The sequence below is a fragment of the Notechis scutatus genome, chromosome Z (genome assembly GCF_049901735.1).
Source record: "Notechis scutatus isolate UNSWTSFEM ecotype Mainland chromosome Z, rNotScu1.2, whole genome shotgun sequence".
Taxonomy (NCBI): Eukaryota; Metazoa; Chordata; class Lepidosauria; order Squamata; family Elapidae; genus Notechis; species Notechis scutatus.
Genome location: NC_142025.1, coordinates 82,509,402 through 82,534,154, shown reverse-complemented (window position 1 = coordinate 82,534,154; position 24,753 = coordinate 82,509,402). Strand labels below are relative to the sequence as shown.

Sequence of the window (24,753 nt, the reverse complement as noted above, 5' to 3'; positions counted from 1 at the left end):
TAAACCAGCCTTATTTAAACCCCTATTACAGAAGGCCTTAGTCACTGCCCAATTGACCCCGGAGGAGGTGCCACCCAGAGGGATCCTTCCACCTAAAGGGATACTCCTTTCTCTAAACTTGTGGTCTACACAGAGATTCTTCCTTCTCCTCTGTTATTTTTGGACCTTGTTAAAGAACAGTGTGCCACCCCTGCTGCTGGGCCTAGACCTTCATCACACGATTGGTATTTCTACAATGTAAGACCAGCCTTGGCCTCTACCCTTTGGTAGATGCTCCAGTAGTGGCCTCCTTCTCCTCCTCTGGCACCCCCACTGAACCAGAGGATGTGCTCAAGTATGAGGACAAAAGATCAGAGCAAATGCTCATATGTAACCATCAGGCCTCAGCTTGGGTTGTCCGAGCATGAACAGCAATGTCATTTTTTTACCAGAGCCTCACTCTGCTGGCTGCATCAGTTACAGGAGTGCCTTTCTCCATCTGATTTTAGATCTCACCAAGATCTAAACAAAATTATTGCAGCGGCTGAATTTACAGCAGATGCCACTCTGAATTCAGCAAAATTCACCTCCAGAGCCATGGCCTCTCGATCACAGCTAGACGACTACTTTGGCTCCAGAACTGGCAATCCGAATCATGCCGTAAGTGAAGCTGGCATTGGCTCCTTATGCAGGTGAGAAATTTTTCGATGAGGCCCTGGATCCATATTTGATTGAGACCAGGGATAAGAGGAAGGTCCTCCCCTCGACAGGTAAGAGGGCAAATTACTGCCCAACCCCTTACTTCCGTCCCTCATCTTTCCGGGCCAAACCTTCCCCTTGCCTCTCCCGTCATCAGAGGGCCTTTACTCAACACCAGGAGCAGCGCCCTGAGGCTAATAACCGACAATAGCACCAATATAAGGGTAGACGGCCCTATCGAGGAGGAGGGGGCCGTGCCTTCCGAAGCTCCAAGTAAACACTTGTTCCTCCCTCCCATCGGAGGTCATCTGGCCTTTATCACCAGATGGGAGGAGTCTACATCGGATGCCTGGGTCCTCAATACAATCAGATCGAGTCTGCAACTAGAATTCCTTTCACCTCCTCCACATTTTGTGACTTGCCCCGTATCATGGGATGGTACAAAAAGGGCCCTAATGGAATCGGCCATCCAGCATCTTGTCAATATTAGGGCCATTCAACCAGTTCCTGTGCATCAGCAAGGGCGAGGGTTTTATTCCAGGCTTTTTGTGGTTCCAAAGGCATCTGGGGGGGAGGGTGCCATCCTAGATCTGAAGTTTTTAAACAGGTTCATCCCATACAGGCATTTCAAAATGCAGACCTTGCATTCCATCCTAGAGAGCGTTCGGGAGGGCAACCTCCTCTCTTCCATAGACTTTATGGAGGCCTACCTCCAGATTCCTATCTGGCATTATCACCGCCAGTTTCTTCATTTTCCTATCAGTACAGGCATTTCCAATACCAGGCCCTTCCTTTCGGGCTGTCATTGGTGGCTACCCTTTAGGCGGTTTCTGTCAGACTTCAGTGTTACCTGGATGACATCTTAATACAGTCCACATCAATACAATCTGCCCTATAATCTCCCCTTGGCTCATAGACTGCTGGGAAAGATGATCTCTTGCATTGGTATTGTCCTGTGGGCAAGACTGCACTCACTGACTCTTCAATGGTTCCTGCTCCCCTTTCAATGAGCAGGCACCAGCAACTCTTACTCCGGGGGCAGATCCTTCCACAGGTTCTGCGCTCGTTCTGCTGGTGGCAGTCTCTGGTGCTTTGGAGGGAGCATCCATTCAAAGAGCCGGACAGATTGCTGATCACAACAGATGCCAGCCTCCAGGGCTGGGGGGGCCGTGCTGGATGGCATGATGGCCCAGGGACGTTGATCATTGGCAGAGGGGTGTTGTCCGATAAACTGGTTGGAACTTAGAGCTATCTTTCTGGCCCTCTAACACTTCCGTTCAAGGGTGATGGGGCCATGTACTGATGATGATGGACAATGTGGCCGCAAAGGCACATGTCAACAGATGGGGGGGACAAGTCCAGGACCTAGGGTGTTGGGCGGAGAGGAACCTTCTGTCCATCAGGGCGGATCACATATCCGGGGTTGACAACTCTCAGGCTGACTGGCTGAGTCAGAGTGTGGTCGACCATGTGGAATGGAGCCTCCACCCCCTCTGTTCAGGGAACTATCCATCAAGTTCAGCACTCCCTCTGTAGACCTGTTTACATCTCCCCTGAATGCTCAGGTAAGCAGATACTTCATCAGATTCTACACTCAGGGAGTTGAGACGGCCAATGCGCTTTGGAGCAGATGGCCCCCAGGTCTCCTCTACGCCTTCCCCCCTCTTCCGATCATTCCAGCGGTCATTTGGAAGATGTTGGAGGAGCTGATTCTCCTGGCACCTCATTGGCCCAGGAGACCCTGGTATGCGGATCTGGTGAACCTATCGGTTGCCCACATTGGATAATCCCAGACCACAGGGTCTCACTTCTCCAGGGACCTTTGGTTCATCCAGAGCCACAATGGTTTCACCTAACCATGTGGCGCTTGAGTGGCAACACCTGAGAGATTTGAACATTCCGGATCGAGTCATCCTCTATTCATGCCTCACATAAACCTTCCACTACACGCATTTACAATGCCACATGGTTTTCTGCCAGTGGTGCCAGAAGGTGGACCGGGTTCCCACCACAGCATCTTTAGCTGATGTTCTAATGTTCTTTCAGGATGGGTTGGATAAGGGGTTTTCACACAATACTCTCCGCTGCCAGGTGGCAGCCCTATCGACCATTATCCACTGGGACCATTTTTTATCCCTGTCACATCACCCTTCTGTGCATACGTTCCTGATAGGACCCACTAATATCTGCCCACCGGCGATCCACAGATATCCCTCATGGGAGTTGCCCAAGCTGCTGCAGGCATTAACAGAATCGCCTTTTGAACCCTTCAGATCAGTTTCACTTCAGTTCCTAACTTATAAGGTAGTTTTTCTGGTCGCCATTACTTCAGCTAGGAGGGTGTCTGAGCTTGCAGCTCTATCAGGGAGGATCTCTGTTCCTTCCATGACAACAGGGTCGTCCTGCGTTTGGACCCCACCTTTGTCCCTAAAGTTAATACCTGGTTTCATAGGGCCCAAGAAATCATGCTACCAGATTTCTGCCCTAATCCTACCCATCATCTAGAACACAAATGGCATAAGCTAGATGTTAAGAGGGCTTTACGTATTTACATCAAACGTACATCAACATTCTGGAAAACTGAGGCCTTGTTTGTCTTTTTCTCTCATAATTCATTGGGTTGCAAGACCTCCCCTCCCACTTTAAGCAGGTGGATTAGATCCTGTATTGCCAAAGCCTACATCACTTTGTCCATTCCGGTGCCAGCTAGACTCATGGCGCATTCCACCAGGAGAGCTGCTACTTCGGCCGCTTGGGCTACTCAACCTTCGCTGGAGGAAATATGTAGAGCAGCTACCTGGGCATCTCCGTCTCCCTTCATTAGACATTACCAAATTGATTCCTTTGCTTCGGCAGATGCGGCCTTTGGAAGAAGGGTTCTTCAAAGAGTTGTCCCTCAGATGAAATAAACACCTGGACATGGGCCCTCCCATGGACATGTTGGCTTTGGTATGTTTCATCCTGGACTCTCAAAGCAGGGTATAGGAGAATGGGTGTTGGTATAATTACCTGAAAACGCCCTTTCTATCTATGCTGCAAGAGAGTCCAGCCAAGAGAGTCAAGTATTATGTCCACTACTGTTGGGCATGGTTTTTTTTTCTAACAATGCTGTTCCTTGCTTCCTTAGACACTCAGAGTCTGTCAAGTATCTTTGCCAAAGCTGGGGGACCTGGCTTGAGGCTGGCCTTTTATATGGCAGACTCAGCTTTATGACATAATAGGGAGGAGTCTAACCCATCTTGGACTCTCTTGCAGTGTAGATAGAAAGGGCATTCTCAGGTAATTATACCAATGCCCAATATGGTATCTCTTTTCCTTCCTCATGGGTAGTACATATTTGTTATGCTTATCATATTTTCTTATCTCACATTTCATAGCATATTCTATGTTATAAAATATGAAACGTCGATATTTATGGAACTTGTATTCAAAAGTGATGCTTCACGGGAAGGCTAAAGGTCACTATGTATGCCTGCTACCGTCTAATAAGTTGTAAACGAATGTGTTCTAAAGTTGAAATTAAAACACTTATTTAAATCCTTGCTGCCAGCAGAATGGTACAAAAAGATCTAAACTGTTCAATAGCAAAATACTGTGATAGCAAACTGGTGGGAATATAATTTCAGATTAATGTTAGATTGAGGGGCTTAAAGAAGATTAATTGTATCTTTCTGTGGTTTTTTTTTTTTTTTTTTGAAGTTATCATTCTACATGTATCTATAAGTTAAAATCATCCAGAACAGATTTTTTTTCTGGCTTTATGGTGCACTTTGAACAATTCTCATATATTTTGTCTCTCATACATATCCATATATTTATGCAAATATATGGCAAGAGTGTCTGTGTGTGTGTGTGTGCGCGCGCGTCTGTGTGTATGTGTCTCAGATAGTACATATCAGTCATTTTTTATCTGTGATTGTAACACAAGTAATAATATGCTGATAATCACTTATGCATTGTCAATAACAGCAGCATCAGTGCTCAGTTGAAATGCACTTCGTACAAATAAAATACATTGTCAGAAAATGTTCATAGGAGAAGTCCGGAATGAAATATTTTTGTGATAGCTGTTAAATCTAGAAATGCATTATCTAGATCCACCAAAAAATTGTAGTTTACTTAGAAATATATTTTATAATACAACTTTACATAGAAACAACCATGCAGTAGTGATTAGAGAGACCAAGGTTTAATTTACTATTTAACTATGAAATTGATGAAATTTGAACCAATCACTATCTCTCATTCTATCCATGGAATTATTAAAAACATGCATGAGAAATAAGTGAAATAAACAAAATATGTGTTGCAATACGGCAGATAAATGGACTTATAGCGGTTCAAATGTTAATGTCAAGTCCACCCAGCCATTCAAGGACAGGGTGCTCTATGTTGAAAAAAATACGACATTGGGCTGGTGTAAGCTCTTAATCGACACAACGTGATGGATATTTTATTTGTATTACAAGTAAATCCATAGTAGAGCATTCAAACCTTTTGCTAACTGCTTTTTTCCTTTTTCTTTTCATTAATACCGTATATACTCGAGTATAAGTCGACCCGAATATAAGCCGAGGCACCTAATTTTACACAAAAAAACTGGGAAAACTTATTGACTCGAGTATAAGCCGAGGGTGGGAAATGCAGCAGCTACTGGTAAATTTCAAAAATAAAAATAATTAATTTGGGAAACGATCTCACTATAATGAAAGGTTTAATTGATTCACTAACCCAAAAGAAGATGATGATGACAGCGGGAGGCAGGAGTCACTCTCTTCCCCTCCCTCAGAGGCCCCCTGAGTCAGGAGTCGCTACCGCCGGAGCGGCCCCAGTCCCGCGTCGCCTCGGGAAGGGAAAGGCAAAAAGGAAGAGCCGCGGCAGCACTTTGCAACAGCAGCAGCGGCACCAGAGGCTCAGGCTCAGCGGCTCCTGGTTTTGCCCCACCCTTCCCAAGGCAAGCGGGACCGAGCCGCACTGGCGGCAGCAACTCCCGACAGCCCCAGCCGGACACCTGAGCGGAGATGTAGGGAGAAGGCAAAGCGACGGAAGATCCTTCAGGGGAAACTGAGGGGAGACTCACCCTTGGTCCAGATGAGCCCCTTCCCGCCCCTAAGGAAGCAGAGGCAGCCAGCAAGGGCAGGCAAGCCCCGCTTCACAGACTCCGTCCGTCCTCACTCCCACCCACCCAAAGCCACGAAGTCCCCAATCGCGCAGCCCAGAATCGCCCTCCCCTCAGGGGGCAGCAACGACGCCCGGTTTTTCCTGAGACAAGAAGCTCCGCCGTGCAATGAAAGCGCCCTGGCTCTAGGCTCAGAAAACAACGCGAGCCGAGGTCGCTTCGGCTCCGCTCGGCTTCTCCAACATCCGGCACCGCCCTGTTCTATGTGCCGGGCCCGGCAAGTCCGAGCAGCCAGCGCGTGGAGCAGGACGGTGCCGGACATAGTTGGCTGCCTCTTTCGCAGCAGGGAGGTCTCCCGGCTGGCCAGCTGCTCTCCTCCTTCTCTGTCTGTTTGTTCTGTGTGACCGAGGAGGAGGAGACCGGCCGGCTGGTTGGGGGAGGCTTTCTGCGCCGAGGGAGGCGGCTGCTGGTGTCCGGCTTTGCTCCGCTTCTCCGATGGTCTGGCGCGGCCCTGTTCTTTACTTGGGCAGCCAGGCGCCCGCAGCGGCGCCCACGGCGCCATCAGGTAGTTCCGCCCGGGCTCCGCTCAGGTGTCCGGCTGGGCCTGTTGGGAGTTGCTGCCGCCGGCGCGGCCCCAGTCCCGCGTCGCCTCGGGAAGGGAAGGCAAAGCGCTTTTGCCTTTCCCTTCCCAGCTGGGGCTGTTGGGAGTCGCTGCCGCGGTGCGGCCCAGTCCCGCGTCGCCTCGGGAAGGGTGGGGCAAAACCAGGAGCCGCTGAGCCTGAGCCTCCGGTGCCGCTGCTGCTGTTGCAAGCGCTGCCGCGGCTCTTCCTTTGCCTTTCCCTTCCCGAGGCGACGGGACTGGGGCGCGCCCGGCGGTAGCGACTCCCAACAGCCCCAGCCGGAAGGGAAGGCAAAAGCGCTTTGCCTTCCCTTCCCGAGCGACACGGGACTGGGGCGCGCCGGCGGCAGCAACTCCCAACAGCCCCAGCCGAGAAGGAAAGGCAAAAGCGCTTTGCCTTTCCCTTCCCGGCGACGCGGGACTGGGGCGCGCCGGCGCGCAGCAGCTCCCAACAGCCCCAGCCCGGGAAGGGAAAGGCAAAAGCGCTTTGCCTTTCCCTTCCCAGCGACGGGGATTGGGGCCGCACGGCGGCAGCAACTCCCAACAGCCCCAGCCGGACACCTGAGCGGAGCCGGGCGGAACTGCCTGTTGCCGCCGTGGGCGCCATTGCGGCCGCCTGGCTGCCCAAGTAAAGAACAGGGCCGCCAGACCATCGGAGAAGCGGAGCAAAGCCGGACACCAGCAGCCGCCTCCTCGGCGCAAAAAGCCTCCCCAACCAGCCGGCGGTCTCCTCCTCCTCGGTCACACAGAACAAACAGGCAGAGAAGGAGAGAGCAGCTGGCCAGCCGAGGAGGCCTCCCGTGCTGCGAAAGAGGCAGCCAATGATGTCCGGCATCGTCCTGCTCCACGCTGGCTGCTCGGACTTGCCGGGCCCGGCACATAGAACAGGGCGGTGCCGGATGTTGGAGAAGCCAAGCGGGCCGGCGACCTCGGCTCGCGTTGTTTCTGAGCCTAGAGCCAGGCGCTTTCATTGCACGGCGGAGCTTCTTGTCTCGGGAAAAACCGGGCGTCGTTGCTGCCCCTGAGGGGAGGGCGATTCTGGGCTGCGCGATTGGGGGACTTCGTGGCTTTGGGTGGGAGTGAGGACGGACGGAGTCTGTGGTGGGAGCTTGCCTGCCCTTGCTGGCTGCCTCTGCTTCCTTAGGGCGGGAAGGGGCTCATCTGGACCAAGGGTGAGTCTCCCCCTCAGTTTCCCCTGAAGGATCTTCCGTCGCTTTTGCCTTCTCCCTACATCTTCCCTCTGTTAAAATTCCCCCCACACACAGACACACACACTTATTTTCGGGCGAATAGATTTCGTGTCTGAGCATTCTCACATGACGGTGGGTCTTTCCCCCCCAAAAAAAAACAGTTAAAAAAGAAAAAATATATCCTCATGCAAGAACTTTTCTGCTTCCGATTACCCCCATGCTTAAAAGTTGCAAAGGAAACACGGAAGCAGGAAGCGCCTGCCCAGCTCCGGAGCTCCACACCATTTTTTTTTTTCAGAGGGAATCTGGCTCGAGTATAAGCCGAGGGGGATTTTTCAGCACAAAAAATGGGCTGAAAAACTCGGCTTATACTCGAGTATATCTGGTACTTCAGTAGGATGAATTGCTGCCTGCTACACAGATTTTACTGAGTAAAAATGATCAGTTAATAAAATTTATCTACTATCTGGATACTTGTGTGTCCATTCTTATAAAACAATTATGATCCCAATGAGACAACTGTAAACAAAAAATCAAAAACTATCTGGAAGCTGTTTTCAAAACTTCGATGGATGAACCTCCATCATGTTGCAGTTCAGTGACTAAATACATCAACATCAACAGTGATGTCCAAATATATTCCAATTGCATCTTTTATGGACATGCATCTTTTATTCACATCTATGAATAAGCAGCAACATCACGAGGAAATGGATGCCAGGGCTTAACACACTATTTCATTAGCACTCCATGTATCAGTGTGAAATTACTTTTGCTATTGCCCTTGATATAAACATAAGCTGCAGTTGGAACTTCAAAAAAGCAATGCAGTGTAAAACAACATTTATCACTAATGAAGGTTGCTGGAAACTGTTTACCAAGAAGATCTGGGAAGCTATAGGTTCCTCATCTGTTGTCTAGTTTGACCAATAATTATTGACCAATTATACTTAAAGATCTTATATAGAGATGTGACTCACATTGTTATCTGAGATATTAGAAATTTTAATTAGGGTGGATATACTGCACATAGGATAGGTTTTTCACTAAGTGATATTTTCTCCTTACTCCTTATTTTAGAATGCTGGGCTGATAGAAAGAAAGAGTTGGGGATAGTAAGTTGTTCTTGTTTGTGCTTTTTCTTTAGAACTTTCTCAACAATTAAATTTACTAATTCAGGGTTTTTTCTCATTTTCCAAAAAATAATTAAAACTTCAATTTCATCCATCGATTTGAAGAGAATTTACAGCAAAAACTTTGGGAACGTGTTTATCTACTCTTGTTTTGAGGGCTTATATTGGACTTATTCATACTGAAATGCTATTATATATTGGTTGGTATTTCACGTTTGGGATCCAAGATAGTAATAATTATACGATTAGGTGAGTATTTGATCATTTTTAAAGCTATCCTGCACTACTAGTCCAAATGCTAATTCCAGTTTTGGATGCAAATTCACTTTTTTTTTTTCTTCCACAGTTGTCTATAAAAAGTATGACCAGGCTAGAGTCAGTTTGGTATATTGGCTAAAAGTTCTGGATTAGAAGCTGGGAAATTGAATTTTAGTGCATTTTGGGCAGTGGTGGGGTTCAAAAATTTTTACTACCGGTTCTATTGGCTAAAAGTTCTGGATTAGAAGCTGGGAAATTGAATTTTAGTGCATTTTGGGCAGTGATGGGGTACTACCGGTTCTGTAGCATGGCTTGGTGGGCGTGGTGTGGCTTGGTGGGCATGATAGGGGAAGGATATGGTAAAATCTCCATTCCCACCCCACTCCAAGGGAAGGATACTACAAAATCTCCATTCCCACCCCACTTGAGGAGAAGGATACTGTAAAATCTCCATTCCCTCCCAACTTCTGGGAGAAGGTTTCTACAAAAGCCCATTCCCTCCCTCCCCACTAACTGCTTTCCAGCTTCATTCTCCTGTGCAGAGTAACAAAAGAAGACCCAACCGATCAGCTGGGACTCAGGAGGCAGAGAATAGATGGGGGTGGGGCCAGTCAGAGGTGGTATTTGCCAGTTCTTCGAACTGCTCAAAATATCCACTACCAGTTCTCCAGAACTGGCCAGAACCTGCTAAATACCACTTCTGATCTTGGGAACAGAAACCAGCAGGTGACATTAGACAGTCACTTAACATGGAGGACTGTTAAGTCAGTTTGGTATATTGGCACTTGTCCATGGAGGACTGATTTGGACATACAAACACACACAAAAAACTTCTATTAGACATCATTAGTGAGGGATGTGGTTCTATCATTAGTGAGGGATGTGGAAAACCAATATGAACTGACAATAACCCAATATTTTCCCATTTATATATAAGATAGTTTCTGCTTCATATTTAACACTGTACCTGAATATAGCAAGATCCATGACTTTGACTCATTTCAGCACTCTGTCCTGTGCGAGAAAGAAAATACATATGGATCTCACTTTTGCCCTATTTCTCTTCACATGATAATAGCTAAGTCGAAACTATAGAACATGTTGTCCAGAGGTGTTAATATTTCAACTCATTCATCCAATATTCATAAGGATTCCAGGCTGCATAAACCACTTTTATATCCTGTAGTGCAGTGGTCCCCAACCTTTTTTGTACCAGGGACCGGTTTCAAGCAGAAATTTTTGCAAGGACCGGGGAGAGAAGAAGGAGGCTTCGCTCTCTCGCTGCTCCACCAGCCCAGGAAGAAACTGCTTCAAAGAAGCGGGGGGGCTTTTCTTGTCGCCGCAGCTATTCCGAAGCGCCCGTTTCACCCCCACCCCGCCCGCCCGCCCGCGCTTCAATCCACAGTGTCCCATTCTGCCTGCCTGCCTGCCTGCCTTAGTTTCTGGTTGTTTGGGAGCAGCTTCTGCTGAGAATAATAACTATTCGCCTCTTTTACTCAGCCGAAGCTGTTCGATTCAACCATTAACGAAGGCAGGCAGGCAGGCAAACGAGCACTGGGTTGAACCCCCAGCAGCAGCGAGGCAGGCGGAGGTGGGGTTGGGGAGAAAGCGGGCGCTTCGCTGCGGCGACAGGGCCCCGCTCTTTGAGCAGTTTCTTCCTGGGCTGGTGGAGGAAGCGAGAGCGACTGAAGACTGACCCAGAGAGAAGGACAGGCTTCGGTTGCTTCCTCCCTCCCCTTCTTTCATTTGTGTCCTTGATCCCGATCCCAGCAGCATTCACCGAAGGTGAAAGCCGCCATTTTTTTTAAAAAAAATTCTTCTGGCCCGGTAGAGAGTGCTCCACGGCCCGGTGCCGGTCCATGGCCCGGTGGTTGGGGACCCCTGCTGTAGTGCATTATGTTCGGACAATGATTTTTCTACTATTTATATTGCAACCAAATTCTGTGTACTCGTGTAAGAAATACAGTGGATTATGAAGAAAGTGTTTATTAAGCCAGAAACATATTTACTGCTGTTCTGTTATTCTCCCATGACTGCAAAGCTTACAAAACTCAAAATACTTTATAATTTGACATTTTGATCATAGTTAGCTGATGTTATTATTGCAAACATTTTAAAAGAAACAATTATTTTAACTGCATTACATACTACCCTAGAATAGCACTAGAACTACAGCCAGGTTATTTTAAATTATTTAATCTATATTCAGTAAACTTTAAAACATTACCCATTTATTTTGTTTGAGTTCTCAATTCTATTGATATTAATCTTTTATAATATGTAGCTTATACAGCTTTTAATATACTTACTTGAAATCATTAGTTTTTTCAGATTAAGTTATAGATTTGGTTTACAGTATTAATTATTTTCTGGTAAATATTTTAAGGCTATTAAAATCTATTATTATTCTATTATAAATATGAAGTCACTAGATCAGTTTTTTTCAGTCTTTTTGTTGTTGCAGGCACCAAGCTTTTGAGCATGTACACGGTCCCATTCTCCAGTATGCTGAGGAGAATCCAAGGGATGATGCCTTTCTGCTCATTACACTGAGTCTGTCAATCCTTTGTAGCCACGCCTCTCGCATCTGCTTTCTGTAATTTCCCAGATCACCTCTTTCCTAAGAGGTCTGTAGGGGGCATGCATAAGCGCACCAATGTGCCTGCTGTCCCTCTCCTATTGTTTTTTTATTTTTTTTAATTTTTCTTATATGTATCCATGTATTCATAACTATGTTTTTACTTATACCTGTTATCTTGTAAGCAATTGACAAAAATAAATAATAAAAAATAAATAAAAAATAAAAATAGATTTTTTTTAAATACATTTTTTAATTTTTTATTTCTACAAACATCACTGTGTGAACAATGTGGTTCCAGGGTATTTTACATTTTAGAACAAACATGACAATAATTTCATATTGATACTGTTAACATTCTTATATAGTTTGATATTAATACAAATTATCTATCTTAATTATTCAGTATTCCCATGTGCTATTTTTGTGTCAATCTCTGTATTCTTAACATCACTTCCTTTGTTATAAATACTATATTAATAGTCATATTTACAGTATTTAACAAATTATATAATTTAATAACCATTCATAAATTCATATTAATTTGTGTTTTCCATTATTTATCCCCTTTTTGATTCTTGGTTGTGCCACTATTATATTTCAAGCAAAGTCTCTTTCTAGTCCTATTAGGATACAAACAGAGTAATATTCATAAATAGGATATTTAGCAAATTATGCAATTCTAATAATAATATAATAACTTTTATCTGATGCCATATTTCACTGTATTATTTTTATATCTATTAGATTCCACATATCATTTCTTTTCCTACCATACAATATTAATTTTCATGTTTATTACAGTTAGCAATTATATCTTTTGTAATAATTCTATAATAAAATATTAATTTCATGTTTATTACAATTAACAATTATATATCTTATATACATTCATGTGAAATCATGTGGGGTGCTTAGATCTGGCCCATGGGCCACCTTGAAAACAGCAAAGGACTGGTCCATGGGCTCCGTTTTCAGCTACAATGGCCTCCTGCAGCTCTCTGCCAGCGAAAATGGAGCTTGGGGATCCATGTACATTTTCGCCGGCAGAGGGCTGCAGGAAGCTGTTGTGGCCAAAAATGGAGCCCGGGGGGCTGCACGTGCCCCCCAAGCTCCTTTTTCATTGACAGAGGGCTAGCAAAACAAACAAAACAAAGCAAAAGTCATGTTTCCCCTTTTGTGTTTGAGCATACAAGAAGGGACAGGAAAGGAGAAAGGGAAAGATAAAAAGAAGGAAAGATGGCAAGAGATCAAGGAAGAAAAATAAGGAAAGGGGGAAGAAGAAGAATGAGAGGGAAGGGAAAGGGAAGGAAGGATGGATGTATGGAGATTATAATGAGAGTGAGTGAGGATCTGAGGGAAGTCCTGCCTTAGCACTTATGAGTGATGTTGAGCTGGCCATGCCACTCCAACCCCCCAAGATTAAACACAACCCTGATGCAGCCCTCAATGAAATCGAGTTTGACACCCCTGTTCCAGAAGGATTTTTATGACATTTAACCCAGTTACCCCTTACAGTAGTAGCCATGGTTGCAAAGAGCTTACAAAGCATCAACGGGATCTCATTGAATGATATCAGTCAGAAGGGCACAAAATTTTTCCAAGATATTGGCTACACCATGGAGCCAATGAAGACAATCATCAACAAATGAATAAAATATAATATAACATTGATGTTACCAAGAACTTATGGTAATGTCCCTCCAAAATTGTTGACAAAATAAGAAAACTGATTCAAGGGGCTGCTAAAAGGACTACAGTAACATTAGAGTTTGCAGGAAATTCTGACATGTACTGATTGTGTACTACATGTGAAAATAATCTCCGGTATGCTTCCTATGTCTGGGCTGTGGGTTAGCGTGGCAAGACACACACTTACAAAGAAATTTCTAAGCCAAGTTATGTTTTGCAAAACCCTACATCAAATTTGACAAATCTGATGAGACAAAGATTGAATTTTTTTGGCTATAATTCCAAACGATAAGGTACATAAACTGTCCATCATCAAAAGTACACCATACCCACAGTGATATATGATGGTGGCAACATTACACTTTGAAGCTGCTTTTCTTCAGCTGGAACTGGAACTTTAATCAAGGTGAAAGAAATTATGAACAATTCCAAATATCAGTGAATTTTGGCACAAAACCTTCAGGCCTCTACTAAAAAGCTGAAAATGAAGAGGAATTTCACCTTTCAACTCAGCGCTGACTCAGCATACCATCATGTCAATAAAAGAATGACTTCATAAGAAGATTAAAGTTTTGGAATAGCCCAGCCAGAACGCAGACCTAAATCCAATTGAAAATCAGTGGAGTGATCAGGAGATCTGATAGATTTGGAGTCCCTTTTCAAGGAAGAGTGAGTAAAATTCCAGGGCAAAATGCCCCATGCTGATACGCTTCTACTGCAAAAAACTGAATGTTGTCATAAAATCAAAACGTGCTTCAACAAAGTATGAATTTAAATGTGCAATTTTATGCAACATGATTAGAAGTTTTTTTATTGTTTTTTTACACAAAATATTTAAATTAGCTTATCAATTGAATTGTAGAAGCTTGTGTAATATTAAAGATAGACAATATTTTGAAGTGTTTATCTTGGTTTGATTTTTTTTACATCTCAAAAACCTGGCATTTTAAAAATAGTGTGTAGACTTTTTATATCCACTATATATGTCCCTGCACACTGGCAGGCTTAGCATAATCAGCTGGTTTTTCCTGTTCCTAATGGTCCTTTTTGTGAGTCATATGAAATAGATCAGATGAGACTACTTTCTGTGACTCCACAAAAAGACTATTCTTGCTTATTAATGATAATTGACCTCACCCCTTTCCTAAGAGGTCTGTAGGGGGCGTGCATAAGCGCACCAACGTGCCTACCGTCCCTGTCCTATTGTTTCTCTTATTCTTTTATTTTTCTTATATGTACCCATTTCATGTATTCACAACTATGTATACACTTATACTTATTATCTTGTAAACAATTGGCAAATCAAATAAATAAATAAATAAATAAATAATAGCTCAGGAACTTTGTTACTAAGCAATATGGTTGTAAGACGCAACATCGTGTAACTGCACTAACTTATGACAGCAGTTCCAGGAGTCCCAGTTGCAATTGTTAGGCAAATCCAATGTAGTCGCTGTTTTTATTTGCAACCTGCTGCTGGCTTCTCCACTGATCCTACAACGATTGCAAATACATAGTGAGTTCCTCTCATTCAGCACCATCATCATAATGGTCACTGAATAAAAGCAGGTTAAATAAGGATTTTCTATACTTGAGGTAGGTTGCAGTAAAAGAGAGAATCTTGCCAGTCTATCTCAGTTTTAATTTTCCTTCCTCTTATAATCTAAGGAGTCGAGGGTTCCTGTGAGTTTTTCTGATAAATGTTTCTAAATATCTTTTCCAAGGTCTCTGGCCTTTTGAGTAACCATTACATTACTAACCACAGTGGCCAGTCGTAATTATTCAGATTGTAACAAATATGGATCTCTTAAGGCAGATTTATGGAATTTCTTTAACCGATTATAAAAAAACTAAGGAGGATCAGACCTAGGTAGTACTTATATGGGAGGTCAGTAGGAAATTAAAAACTCTCAGCTATATGGAGATGTTAAAATAAAAACAAAGAAAACCCCCAAATAGTAATAAATCAGATTGTGACCATGAAATTGCCAAGTGTTGAATGTGACTTAGAGATTTTACTTTTTACAATTAAGAATTGCATTCCTATATTGAGCGTATTCTTGTTCATTTTTGGCTCATCACAGTTGGTGCATTTATTTTACCATGGTGATAGAGCTAACATCCTGTCCTTTCTCTTAGGCTTTGTAGAACAAGGTCAGTGTTCCAGGACTTTTCAGGGCAGGAGAATTTGTCAGTTTTCTTTGCCTTTCTATGGCTTGCTGCTGAGATGCTATTTCATTTGTATTTAAGGTGTTCCAGATAACGTTAAAAAAATTAAATGTGGATAGAACTTAGATATAAATGGTAAGAAAAATGTTTTACTATAAAAATAGTAATAGGAACAGTGGTTTGACGAGCTTGAAAGATTTGCTGTCGGAAACAAGTCATTGGTGTAGTCAGGTTTATGAGATCATAATTTCATTTTATTATTAATCTCAGCCGGGGAGAATGGATCTGTGATAGAAGCATGTATTTTGTGTAAACACAAAATAAGAAGTGCTAATTTAATATCCTTAAATGTAATTATTTAAAATTGGACTAACTTGAAATTTATTGAAAATCACATTGAATATAAACTGGGTCACATTTATTTATTTTTTAAAAGATATGCAAATGTTGTAAACTGCTGAGGCCATGATCAACCATTTAGCAAGTAGGATTTACCATATTTTTCACACTATAAGACGCACCTGATCATAAGACGCACCTAGGTTTAGAGGAGGAAAACAAAAAAAAATATTCAGAGTACTGTGAATATGGAGCACTGTCTCACTGTGAATATGGAGTGTTGAATATGGAGCAGCAGTTTAATGAGGGAAGGAGGCGGAGCCTGGGAGGGGACCACAGATAGGTTTCCTCTCATGTGCCAGCTCTGCCTGTTGACTCCTGCACTGCAGAAAAGAGACAGAAGAGGCAGGCAGAAGAGGCAGGCAGAAAAGAGACAGAAGAGGCAGGCAAAAGACAGAAGAGGCGGGTTCAGCACTGTAAAGACCCCACCGCCAAAACCCGGCTGCTATTTACCAAAGACTTCATGGTCTGTGATACAATATTCGCTCCATAAGATGCACAGACATTTCCACCCACTTTTGGGGGGAGAGGGAAGTGCATCTTATGGAGCGAAAAATATGATATATAAGTGGATTTTTCAAGGTTTCATTGCTGCAGGAGGATATTGTAGATACCATATAGATGCTAAAAAAAGCACCAGGACATTTTTTTTGTGGACATCCAGTACTTCCAGGAATTATTCTTTTAAACATACATTGTTGATAGTATAAGTACTCCTTGTTTAGCAACTGCCTCATATAGTGACTGTTCACAGTTGTGTTTATTATGGAAAAGTAACTTCAATCAGTGCTCGTATTTATAACCTTCACAGGTGTGTAGCTGTAGTAAGATGTCACAGTCACATGAGTTTTCATTTAGCAATCTTAACAACTGAATTGCTGGTTCCAATTATGGTTTTTAAATAAGAACTATCTGAATGGGCAGACTGGTAAAATAAAGAAGCTAATTCTGGTAGTTGAGTGCGAGGCTTCAGTGTCCTAGGTTCTTTGCTAGTACTTTCTTATGATATGTAGACATAATGACACAAATGAATTATGTCATTTGTCAAGTATTCAAAACTCATTCAATACCAGAATTTAACTTTTTTCAGAATAGAATTTGAGTTACCTGACTAAATATTACCAGTAAAATTTTACGTATGTTAAAGCAAAAGTAGGTTTCAAGTTTCTAGTGAAGCTGACTTTTAGTTCATTTTTTCAAAGATTACAATGAAAATCTCAGTTAATGAACAAATATGTGTGATTACAATTCAAGTGGTGTATTTCAGTGTATCCCAAACTATGTTCAGCAGATAATATATTATTGATAGATCTGGATAAAGTAGACTTTACATTATAGACTTAATTAGTTAAGGAACAAGGATTTTTTCAGTTTTCTGAATAGTACAAGAAACTAACATCGGCCTCTGCTATTTTACAAGAGACAAAGTATGATATGTATGATAAAGTATGATAGGAAAAAGCACATTCAAGTTATTTTGAACTACAGATTAATTAAGCTTTAATTATGCTTAGCAGGCATCCTTGCTAAAGGACATTCTTGCTTAAAGATTAATATATTATTTCTTACAGATACTTGGTGAAGATCAAAAGATTATGCTTACATCTCTATTTAATTTTTTTAAAGTTTTCTAGGAAGTAGAACAGTCTCAATTGTAGAACAACCTCAATTCTAATGTATTTTTAACTCCTAAATACTGTCACTTGTAATCTGATTTCAGCCATTTTATCTATAGTTACTAGGGTATCATGACATTTTAGATTTTCTTTTTTATAATTATATAGTTTTTAATTCTAGGTTTTTGTCATTTTTTTCTTTTGTAGGAGAGGTCACCACAACTGTAAACCTACTGAAGCAAAATATGGAATGGATCTTGCTGGTGATTGAATTGAGCCAAACAAACAGTATTAACAGTAGCTTGAAAATCTCCAGTTAGCAGTTTCTTCACGCTCCAGTACCACACAGCACTTTCCAGAGAGAACTCATTGTGTGCACAAAATCAGCTTTAAAATCTGCTCACTACTTTTCAGCTTTGTCTAATTAAAATAGTTTTAAACAGGAACCCTAACTACAAGAGCACTTGAAGAAAAATGGCATTGGAAGAATATTTGTGGATGGTCATTGTGGGTTTTATCGTTGCTTTTATCTTGGCATTTTCAGTTGGAGCAAATGATGTTGCCAATTCTTTTGGTACTGCTGTGGGTTCTGGTGTAGTTACTTTGCGCCAAGCCTGCATCCTTGCTTCAATTTTTGAAACTACTGGTTCAGTATTGCTAGGAGCAAAAGTAGGTGAAACTATTCGCAAAGGTATAATTGAAGTGAACTTGTATGACAACTCAACAGGTCTACTTATGGCTGGAGAAGTCAGTGCAATGGTTGGTAAGTAACCTTATTTTTCTAAGCTTTTAATTATTTTCTTCAAACAATTAAAAAATCTTAGATCCTCTTGGCAAAACTAAAATAATAATTTGCAAATTTCTCAATCTACAAAATCCCTGTAGAGATTGGGGAAGTTAATATTGAGAAGTCAAAAGCAGGCCCTGGAATCAATTCTGCACACTTTTCCCTGGCCAGATGCCTTTAATAGTTTACTGGAACCCATTTTAATAGAATATTGGACTTGTCTTGCTATCCTGTATTTTTGTTAATACATGATGTATATGTTTGATTAGGACCAAAATCTTGGGTCACTCCTAATGTATTTGTATAAGAATAGGTTACAGTTAAAATTTTGTCTTATCAGCTGTATTTAATTTAAGTTCTGTAGTTGGCAAATGAACTTTAAAACCATTTCATCCAAACATTTTCACTACCAGAAGGCATTCCTTTGATGCATACCCATCGCCATTCTTTAATCAGATTTTGCCACTCCACTCCATTTAATTTTATTGAGAATGACAGTTAATTCGTTCAAAACATTCCAGAAGTAGAATTTAAAGATGAGTATTTTCTGAAGTGTGCTATGCCATACAAGTACTTTTTTATTGGCACATGGGATGCCTTCCTTTCTCACTTATTTATTACAATGCCTATCCTTCTTATTCATTCCTGTACACTTTAAACTCTTGAATTATTTCCTGCAACTCATTGGTGTGACTTTCTTTAAAACGATGCTAGTAGCCCTATTTATTTCTTCAATGCTAATCAGCAAATCAATTTTTATTATGTAAATTTCCAGATAATGAAACAAATGAACTAAAATATAAAATTAAATTGATAGAGACTAACACTTTTGTGAATTGGATGGATTATTACTGCTAGTAAATATTTGGCATTGTTATATTTCCTAATTATTTCAAGAAGAAAAAAAGCTTGTTAATACAAGAGCACATTTACTACAAGGATTACTTTATCCATCAAAATTATTTTCATTTTAGATTATTGAATGTTTCTTTATTTCTACCTTCATCCAACAATTTATTACCTTGTAATATCTGCTTTGTTGGCTGGACTGTATCCTTAGTGAAGTGGCTGAAGCATGAAAAATAAATACAGTAGTTTTCAACTTACAACCATTCAAAGTTACAATGGCATTGAAAAAGTGATTTATGACTGGTCCTTGCACTTATAACCATTGCAGCATCCCAATGACACATCATCAAAATTTGGGCACTTGGTAACTGATAGATATTTAAGACAATTGCATTGGCCCAGGCTCACATGATCCCAATTTGTGATCTTGCCAGCTGGCTTTTGTCAAGCAAAGTCAATGCAGGAAGCCAGATTTGCTTAATTACTGTATGATGGACTTAACACCTGCAGTGATTCATTTAACACCCATGGCAAAAAAAAGTAAAATTGGGCCTGACCAATGTAATAACAGTTTATTTTGCTTAGCACAGAACTTCTGATTCCAATTATAGTCACAAATTGAGAATTACTAGCAGTAGTAATCCAATAAATTCACAAAAGTATTAGACTCTAATAATTATATAAAATTGATTGTTGCATAAACTCTATGTCTTTCTACATAGTGAATGAGATACTGGGTCATACTAGGTGGAACTCTTGTCAGATACCCTGAAATGGTAGATAGTGATGGGATTGCTGAAAATGGTTGGATAGTTATCAGAATCCCATATTTGATAATGAAATTACCCAAATAAAAGAGATATATTTGTGCACTTTTAGTTGTTTGTCCTTACTAAGAGCATATATTCATAAAAGTGAGACAATAAAATATATATGATGATATAAGAATATTTGCTAACCTGAAGATTTTTTATTATATTACAGGAACTGAAATCAGTAGAGAGCAAATCATTTTTAATTCGATAATATCCAGTAAAACTCTGTAAGGAGTTTCTTCCTGCCTTTGCAAGACTATGAATGCCTTAAAATTCTGATACTCCAGAATGTTAAAATATCCTATCTTGATTGTTCTCCTTATACTTTACATTTTAGGATCTGCTGTTTGGCAGCTGATAGCATCATTTTTAAAGCTTCCAATATCTGGAACTCATTGTATAGTGGGTTCTACTATTGGTTTCTCATTAGTTGCAATTGGCACACAAGGAGTCCAGTGGATGGAACTTGTCAAGATTGGTAAATGATATTCTCTTTATGTATAACATGCAATGAATTTTAGAAAGTGTTTTGAAGAATTTCACTATGCTTTCATGTGATACGCAAACTATGAGTTGTCAAGTTTTGTCCGGAATGCTACTGTTTATGAGTTCTGACATCACTGTAAACTATAGTTTCATTAAGGTAATATACAAAAATTAGACTCTACAAGCAGCATAACCAGAAAAGCACAGGAATTATTATTGTTGTTGTTGTTGTTCTTATTCCTAGTGTATTCCCACAAGTGCACGGTCCACTTTTCAGATCATTGAGCGCCACTTTGCATGATCAGCTGCGTCTCCAGGGCACAGGCCTGCAGCTTGCACATCTTTGATAATAGTGTTTTGCCCTCTCTGTTTTGGAAGCCCGCAAGGGTGCCAGAAATGCACAGGAATTCTGATAATTAAATGTTATAGATAATGTATTGGGTTAGAGGTTAGCCTTTTAGAATTATATTACTATGTCTCTGAAGGGAAAGGGGAGAAAAATGTGCTTGAGCCATATGATATATTTTTGTTCTAATGAATCTCAGGATTAATTAAGACAAAAGAAATTTACAAATTGAGATGCAATTTCAAATGTCGCAGGTCCTGAATCCCATACTACAGTTTTCATTTATAATATAAATGCTTCTATTTGTAGTGTAATTTTTTTTTTTCTTCCACTGAGTCATGTCCGATTCTCAGAGACCACGTTGATAAGTCCCTGAGGATTGCTTGGCAAGGTTTTTCAAAAGTGGTTTGCCATTGCCTTCTTTCTAGGGTTGAGAGAAAGTGATTAGCCCAAGGCTATCTGGCTTTGTGCCTAAGGCAGGCCTAGAACTCACAGTTTCTTAATTTCTAGCCTAATATATTGACTTAGCATTTCTCAATCTTAGTAAATTTAAGATAACATGGATTTCAACGCCCAGAATTCCCCATACAGTAAGTTAAAAGTTGCTATGGTTGAAAAACACTGCCTTATCTACTTCACTAAACTAGCTCTCTAATGTAACATATGTGCATTAAAAAAATAAAGCATTCTTGAACTAAGCTATGGAAACTTTTAATATTACTGAAATATTATATGTTGATGTACTTCTGCAACCAATTAAATTTGGTAAAATTAATTGAGTAGACCAAAATTTAGAGATATGCATATAGGTTTCACACAATGTTCAATGGAATCTTATTATATTTATATTCCTACAAACAATGTGTTACTGTTATTTTTTAAAGGTGTTAAAGAATTTAAACTACAGGTGGTTCTCAATTTACAACACTTCATTTAGTGAGCATTCAAAGTTACAAAGGCACTAAAAAAGGGACGTTGACCATTTTTCACACTTATGAACTTTGCAGCATTTCCATGGTACTTGATCAAAATTTGGACACTTGGCAACTGGCTCATATTTACGACAGTTGCAGTGTCCCCGGGTCAGATGATTGCCTTTTGCAACCTTCTGACAAGCAAAGTCAATGGGGAATCCAGATTCCATTAACAACACTTAAGTTGTGTGACTAACTTAACAACTGCACTGATTCACTTAACAACTGTGACAAGAAAAGTCATAAAATGGGGCAAAATTCAACATTTAACAAATGTTTCACTTAGTAACAGAAATTTTGGGCTCAATTGTGGTCATAAGTCAAGGACTACCTGTATAAATTCAGTATTTATAAACTTCAGTAGTACTTTTATTTAGTTGATTTATATGACATTTTTATAATAGCAGATAAAACCACTTTTACATACATATCTTTTTTTTTCATTTTAAAGGATTTTTTTTAACTTCAAGAAATTGAACTCCAGTGTTGATTTTAAACAGTAAAAGCTATATGGAAAAAACTAAAAAAGTAAGATGAACATTTTAATGCAAAGAAAAACTAAGGAAACTTGACTTATGAGCGCAGAGTAAAAAAAAATTCTGATATAATCTTGGAATTGCAGAAAAACATATTTAAGAGTACTTTTAAATATAAATTTACCTAGTATCAGTAGACATAACATCTCTATTGAAATCGTTGGATTCAAACATCTTTACTTTGGCTGAATTTGAGAGTTTTTAAAAATAACTTTGAGTCTATTTAAATAATTATTGGAAAGTAACATAAAGAACAAGTTGTGTTTTGGCGGAATTTTACATTGAATGGAACCTTGCCAATTATTGAATGTAATATTTTTTTAAAATTTATATTCAGTTGCTTCCTGGTTTATCTCCCCACTACTATCTGGTATGATGTCTGGTGCGCTGTTTCTCTTGATCAGATTTTTCATCTTAAATAAGGTTGGTACTGTTGATACCATAACAATGTATTGATGCTATTTTTTATACCTCATTCCCATCAGGCACACATTGAAAGACATTATTTGTTATAAAGATAAGGCATTTAATGATGTTTATATTTATTTTGCAGTATGTCTACACACTCTGGTTCACAAGAACAAAATAATAATATTGCATTAAAACCATAATGCCAATAATAAAATGAAAATGATATACAAATTAGAATGAAACACAAACAGTATCTGTTAATTTCTAAAGATGTTTCTGACATTTAAGCATTTATTACATAATACCGTGTTTCTCACATAATAAGGCCGGGCCTTATTTTTTTGAGCCCGAAAAACGGCTAGGCCGTCTTTTCGGGGTAACTTAATTTCTCCCTTTCATCCTCATCTAGAGTGCCCAGCTGGCAGCCTCGCCACCAGCCGCTCCTAACGGGCGATCATGGCGAAGCGCAGAGAGCTCCCTACTCCCACCAAACACCTTTGCTGCAGACCCAAGACCTTTGGCACCTGCCGCTGTTGCTTTCCCTTCTGCCCATTCCGCTGCCGTTTGGAGTGCCGATGGAGCTGCTGCCGCCATTTGGAGCTGCCTCTGCCGTTTGGAGCTGCCTCTGCCGTTTGGAGCCGCCGCTGCCGTTTGAAGCTGCCGCTTCCGCGTTGGAGCACTGCCGCTGTTTGGAGCACCACCGCCACTCCAAACACGGCGGCAGCTCCAAACGTGACGGCGGCACTCAACGGTGGCGGCAGCTCCAAGCGGCAGCGGCTCCGCTTCTGTGTTTGGAGCTGCCTCTGCCGTTTGGAGCCGCCACCGCCGTTTGGAGTGCCGCCGTCACGTTTGGAGCTGCCGCTTCGCGTTTGGAGCACTGCCACTGTTTGGAGCACCACTGCCACTCCAAACAAATGGGCGATCATGGCGAAGCACAGAGAGCTCCCTACTCCCACCAAACACCTTTGCTGCAGACCCAAGACCTTTGGCACCTGCCACTGTTGCTTTCCCTTCTGCCCATTCCGCTGCCGTTTGGAGTGCCGTTGGAGCTGCCGCCGCCATTTGGAGCTGCCTCTGCCGTTTGGAGCCGCCTCTGCCGTTTGGAGCTGCCTCTGCCGTTTGGAGCCGCCACCGCCGTTTGAAGCTGCCGCTTCCGCGTTTGGAGCACTGCTGCTGTTTGGAGCACCACCGCCACTCCAAACACGGCGGCAGCTCCAAACATGGAAGCAGCAGCTCCAAACGTGACGGCAGCACTCCAAACGGCGGCAGCAGCTCCAAACGGCGGCGGCGGCTCCGCTTCCGTGTTTGGAGCTGCCTCTGCCGTTTGGAGCCGCCGCCGCCGTTTGGAGTGCCGCCGTCACGTTTGGAGCTGCCGCTTCCGCGTTTGGAGCACTGCCGCTGTTTGGAGCACCACTGCCACTCCAAACACGGCGGCAGCTCCAAACACGGAAGCGGCAGCTCCAGACGTGACGGCGGCACTCCAAACGGCGGCGGCAGCTCCAACGGCGGCGCGCGGCGGCTCCGCTTCCGTGTTTGGAGCTGCCTCTGCCATTTGGAGCCGCCGCCGCCGTTTGGAGTGCTGCCGTCACGTTTGGAGCTGCCGCTTCCGCGTTGGAGCTGCCGCCGTGTTTGGAGTGGCGCCGGTGCTCCAAACAGCGGCAGTGCTCCAAACGCGGAAGCGGCAGCTTCAAACGGCGGCGGCGGCTCCAAACGGCAGAGGCAGCTCCAAACGGCAGAGGCAGCTCCAAACGGCGGCGGCAGCAGCTTCAATGGCACTCCAAACGGCGGCGGCGGCTCCAAACGGCAGAGGCAGCTCCAAACAGTGGCGGCGGCTGCAACGGCACTCCAAACGGCAAGTCCCCCCACCCTTCCCCCTTATTTTGCATGTTTTAAACTGGGCCTAAATTTGGGGGGAGGGGCTTAATTTGATTTTATGCCTAGAAAACATGCTGGGTCTTCCTATTGGTGGAGGCCGTATTGTTGGAGAAACACGGTAGTATTTGTATAATAAGGTCTGCACACCTAGTTGGTTTAAAAAGGTAGATCCTCAGTTTCTAAACTGTTTTGGTTAAAATAATAAAGTATCTATTTCATAAAC

At 42.1% G+C, this 24,753-nt stretch overlaps 1 protein-coding gene across 18 annotated transcripts in view; it reads left to right on the top strand.

Annotated features, from left to right (window-relative positions):
- SLC20A2 (solute carrier family 20 member 2) overlaps positions 1-24,753 on the top strand; it is a 94,874-nt gene that overhangs the window by 50,103 nt on the left and 20,018 nt on the right. For 16 of the 18 annotated variants that reach the window (XR_015745704.1, XM_087945795.1, XM_087945808.1 and 13 more), the window contains 3 exons: positions 17,659-18,214; positions 20,240-20,380; positions 22,582-22,667. Coding sequence is in view for 17 of the 18 variants with exons in the window: in XM_087945795.1 (XP_087801921.1) it covers positions 17,926-18,214; positions 20,240-20,380; positions 22,582-22,667 (516 nt within the window). In the remaining variant the exon portion in view is untranslated. The remainder of the gene's footprint in view (positions 1-17,658; positions 18,215-20,239; positions 20,381-22,581; positions 22,668-24,753) is intronic. The other 2 variants (XM_087945801.1, XM_087945803.1) reach the window with 1 other exon arrangement.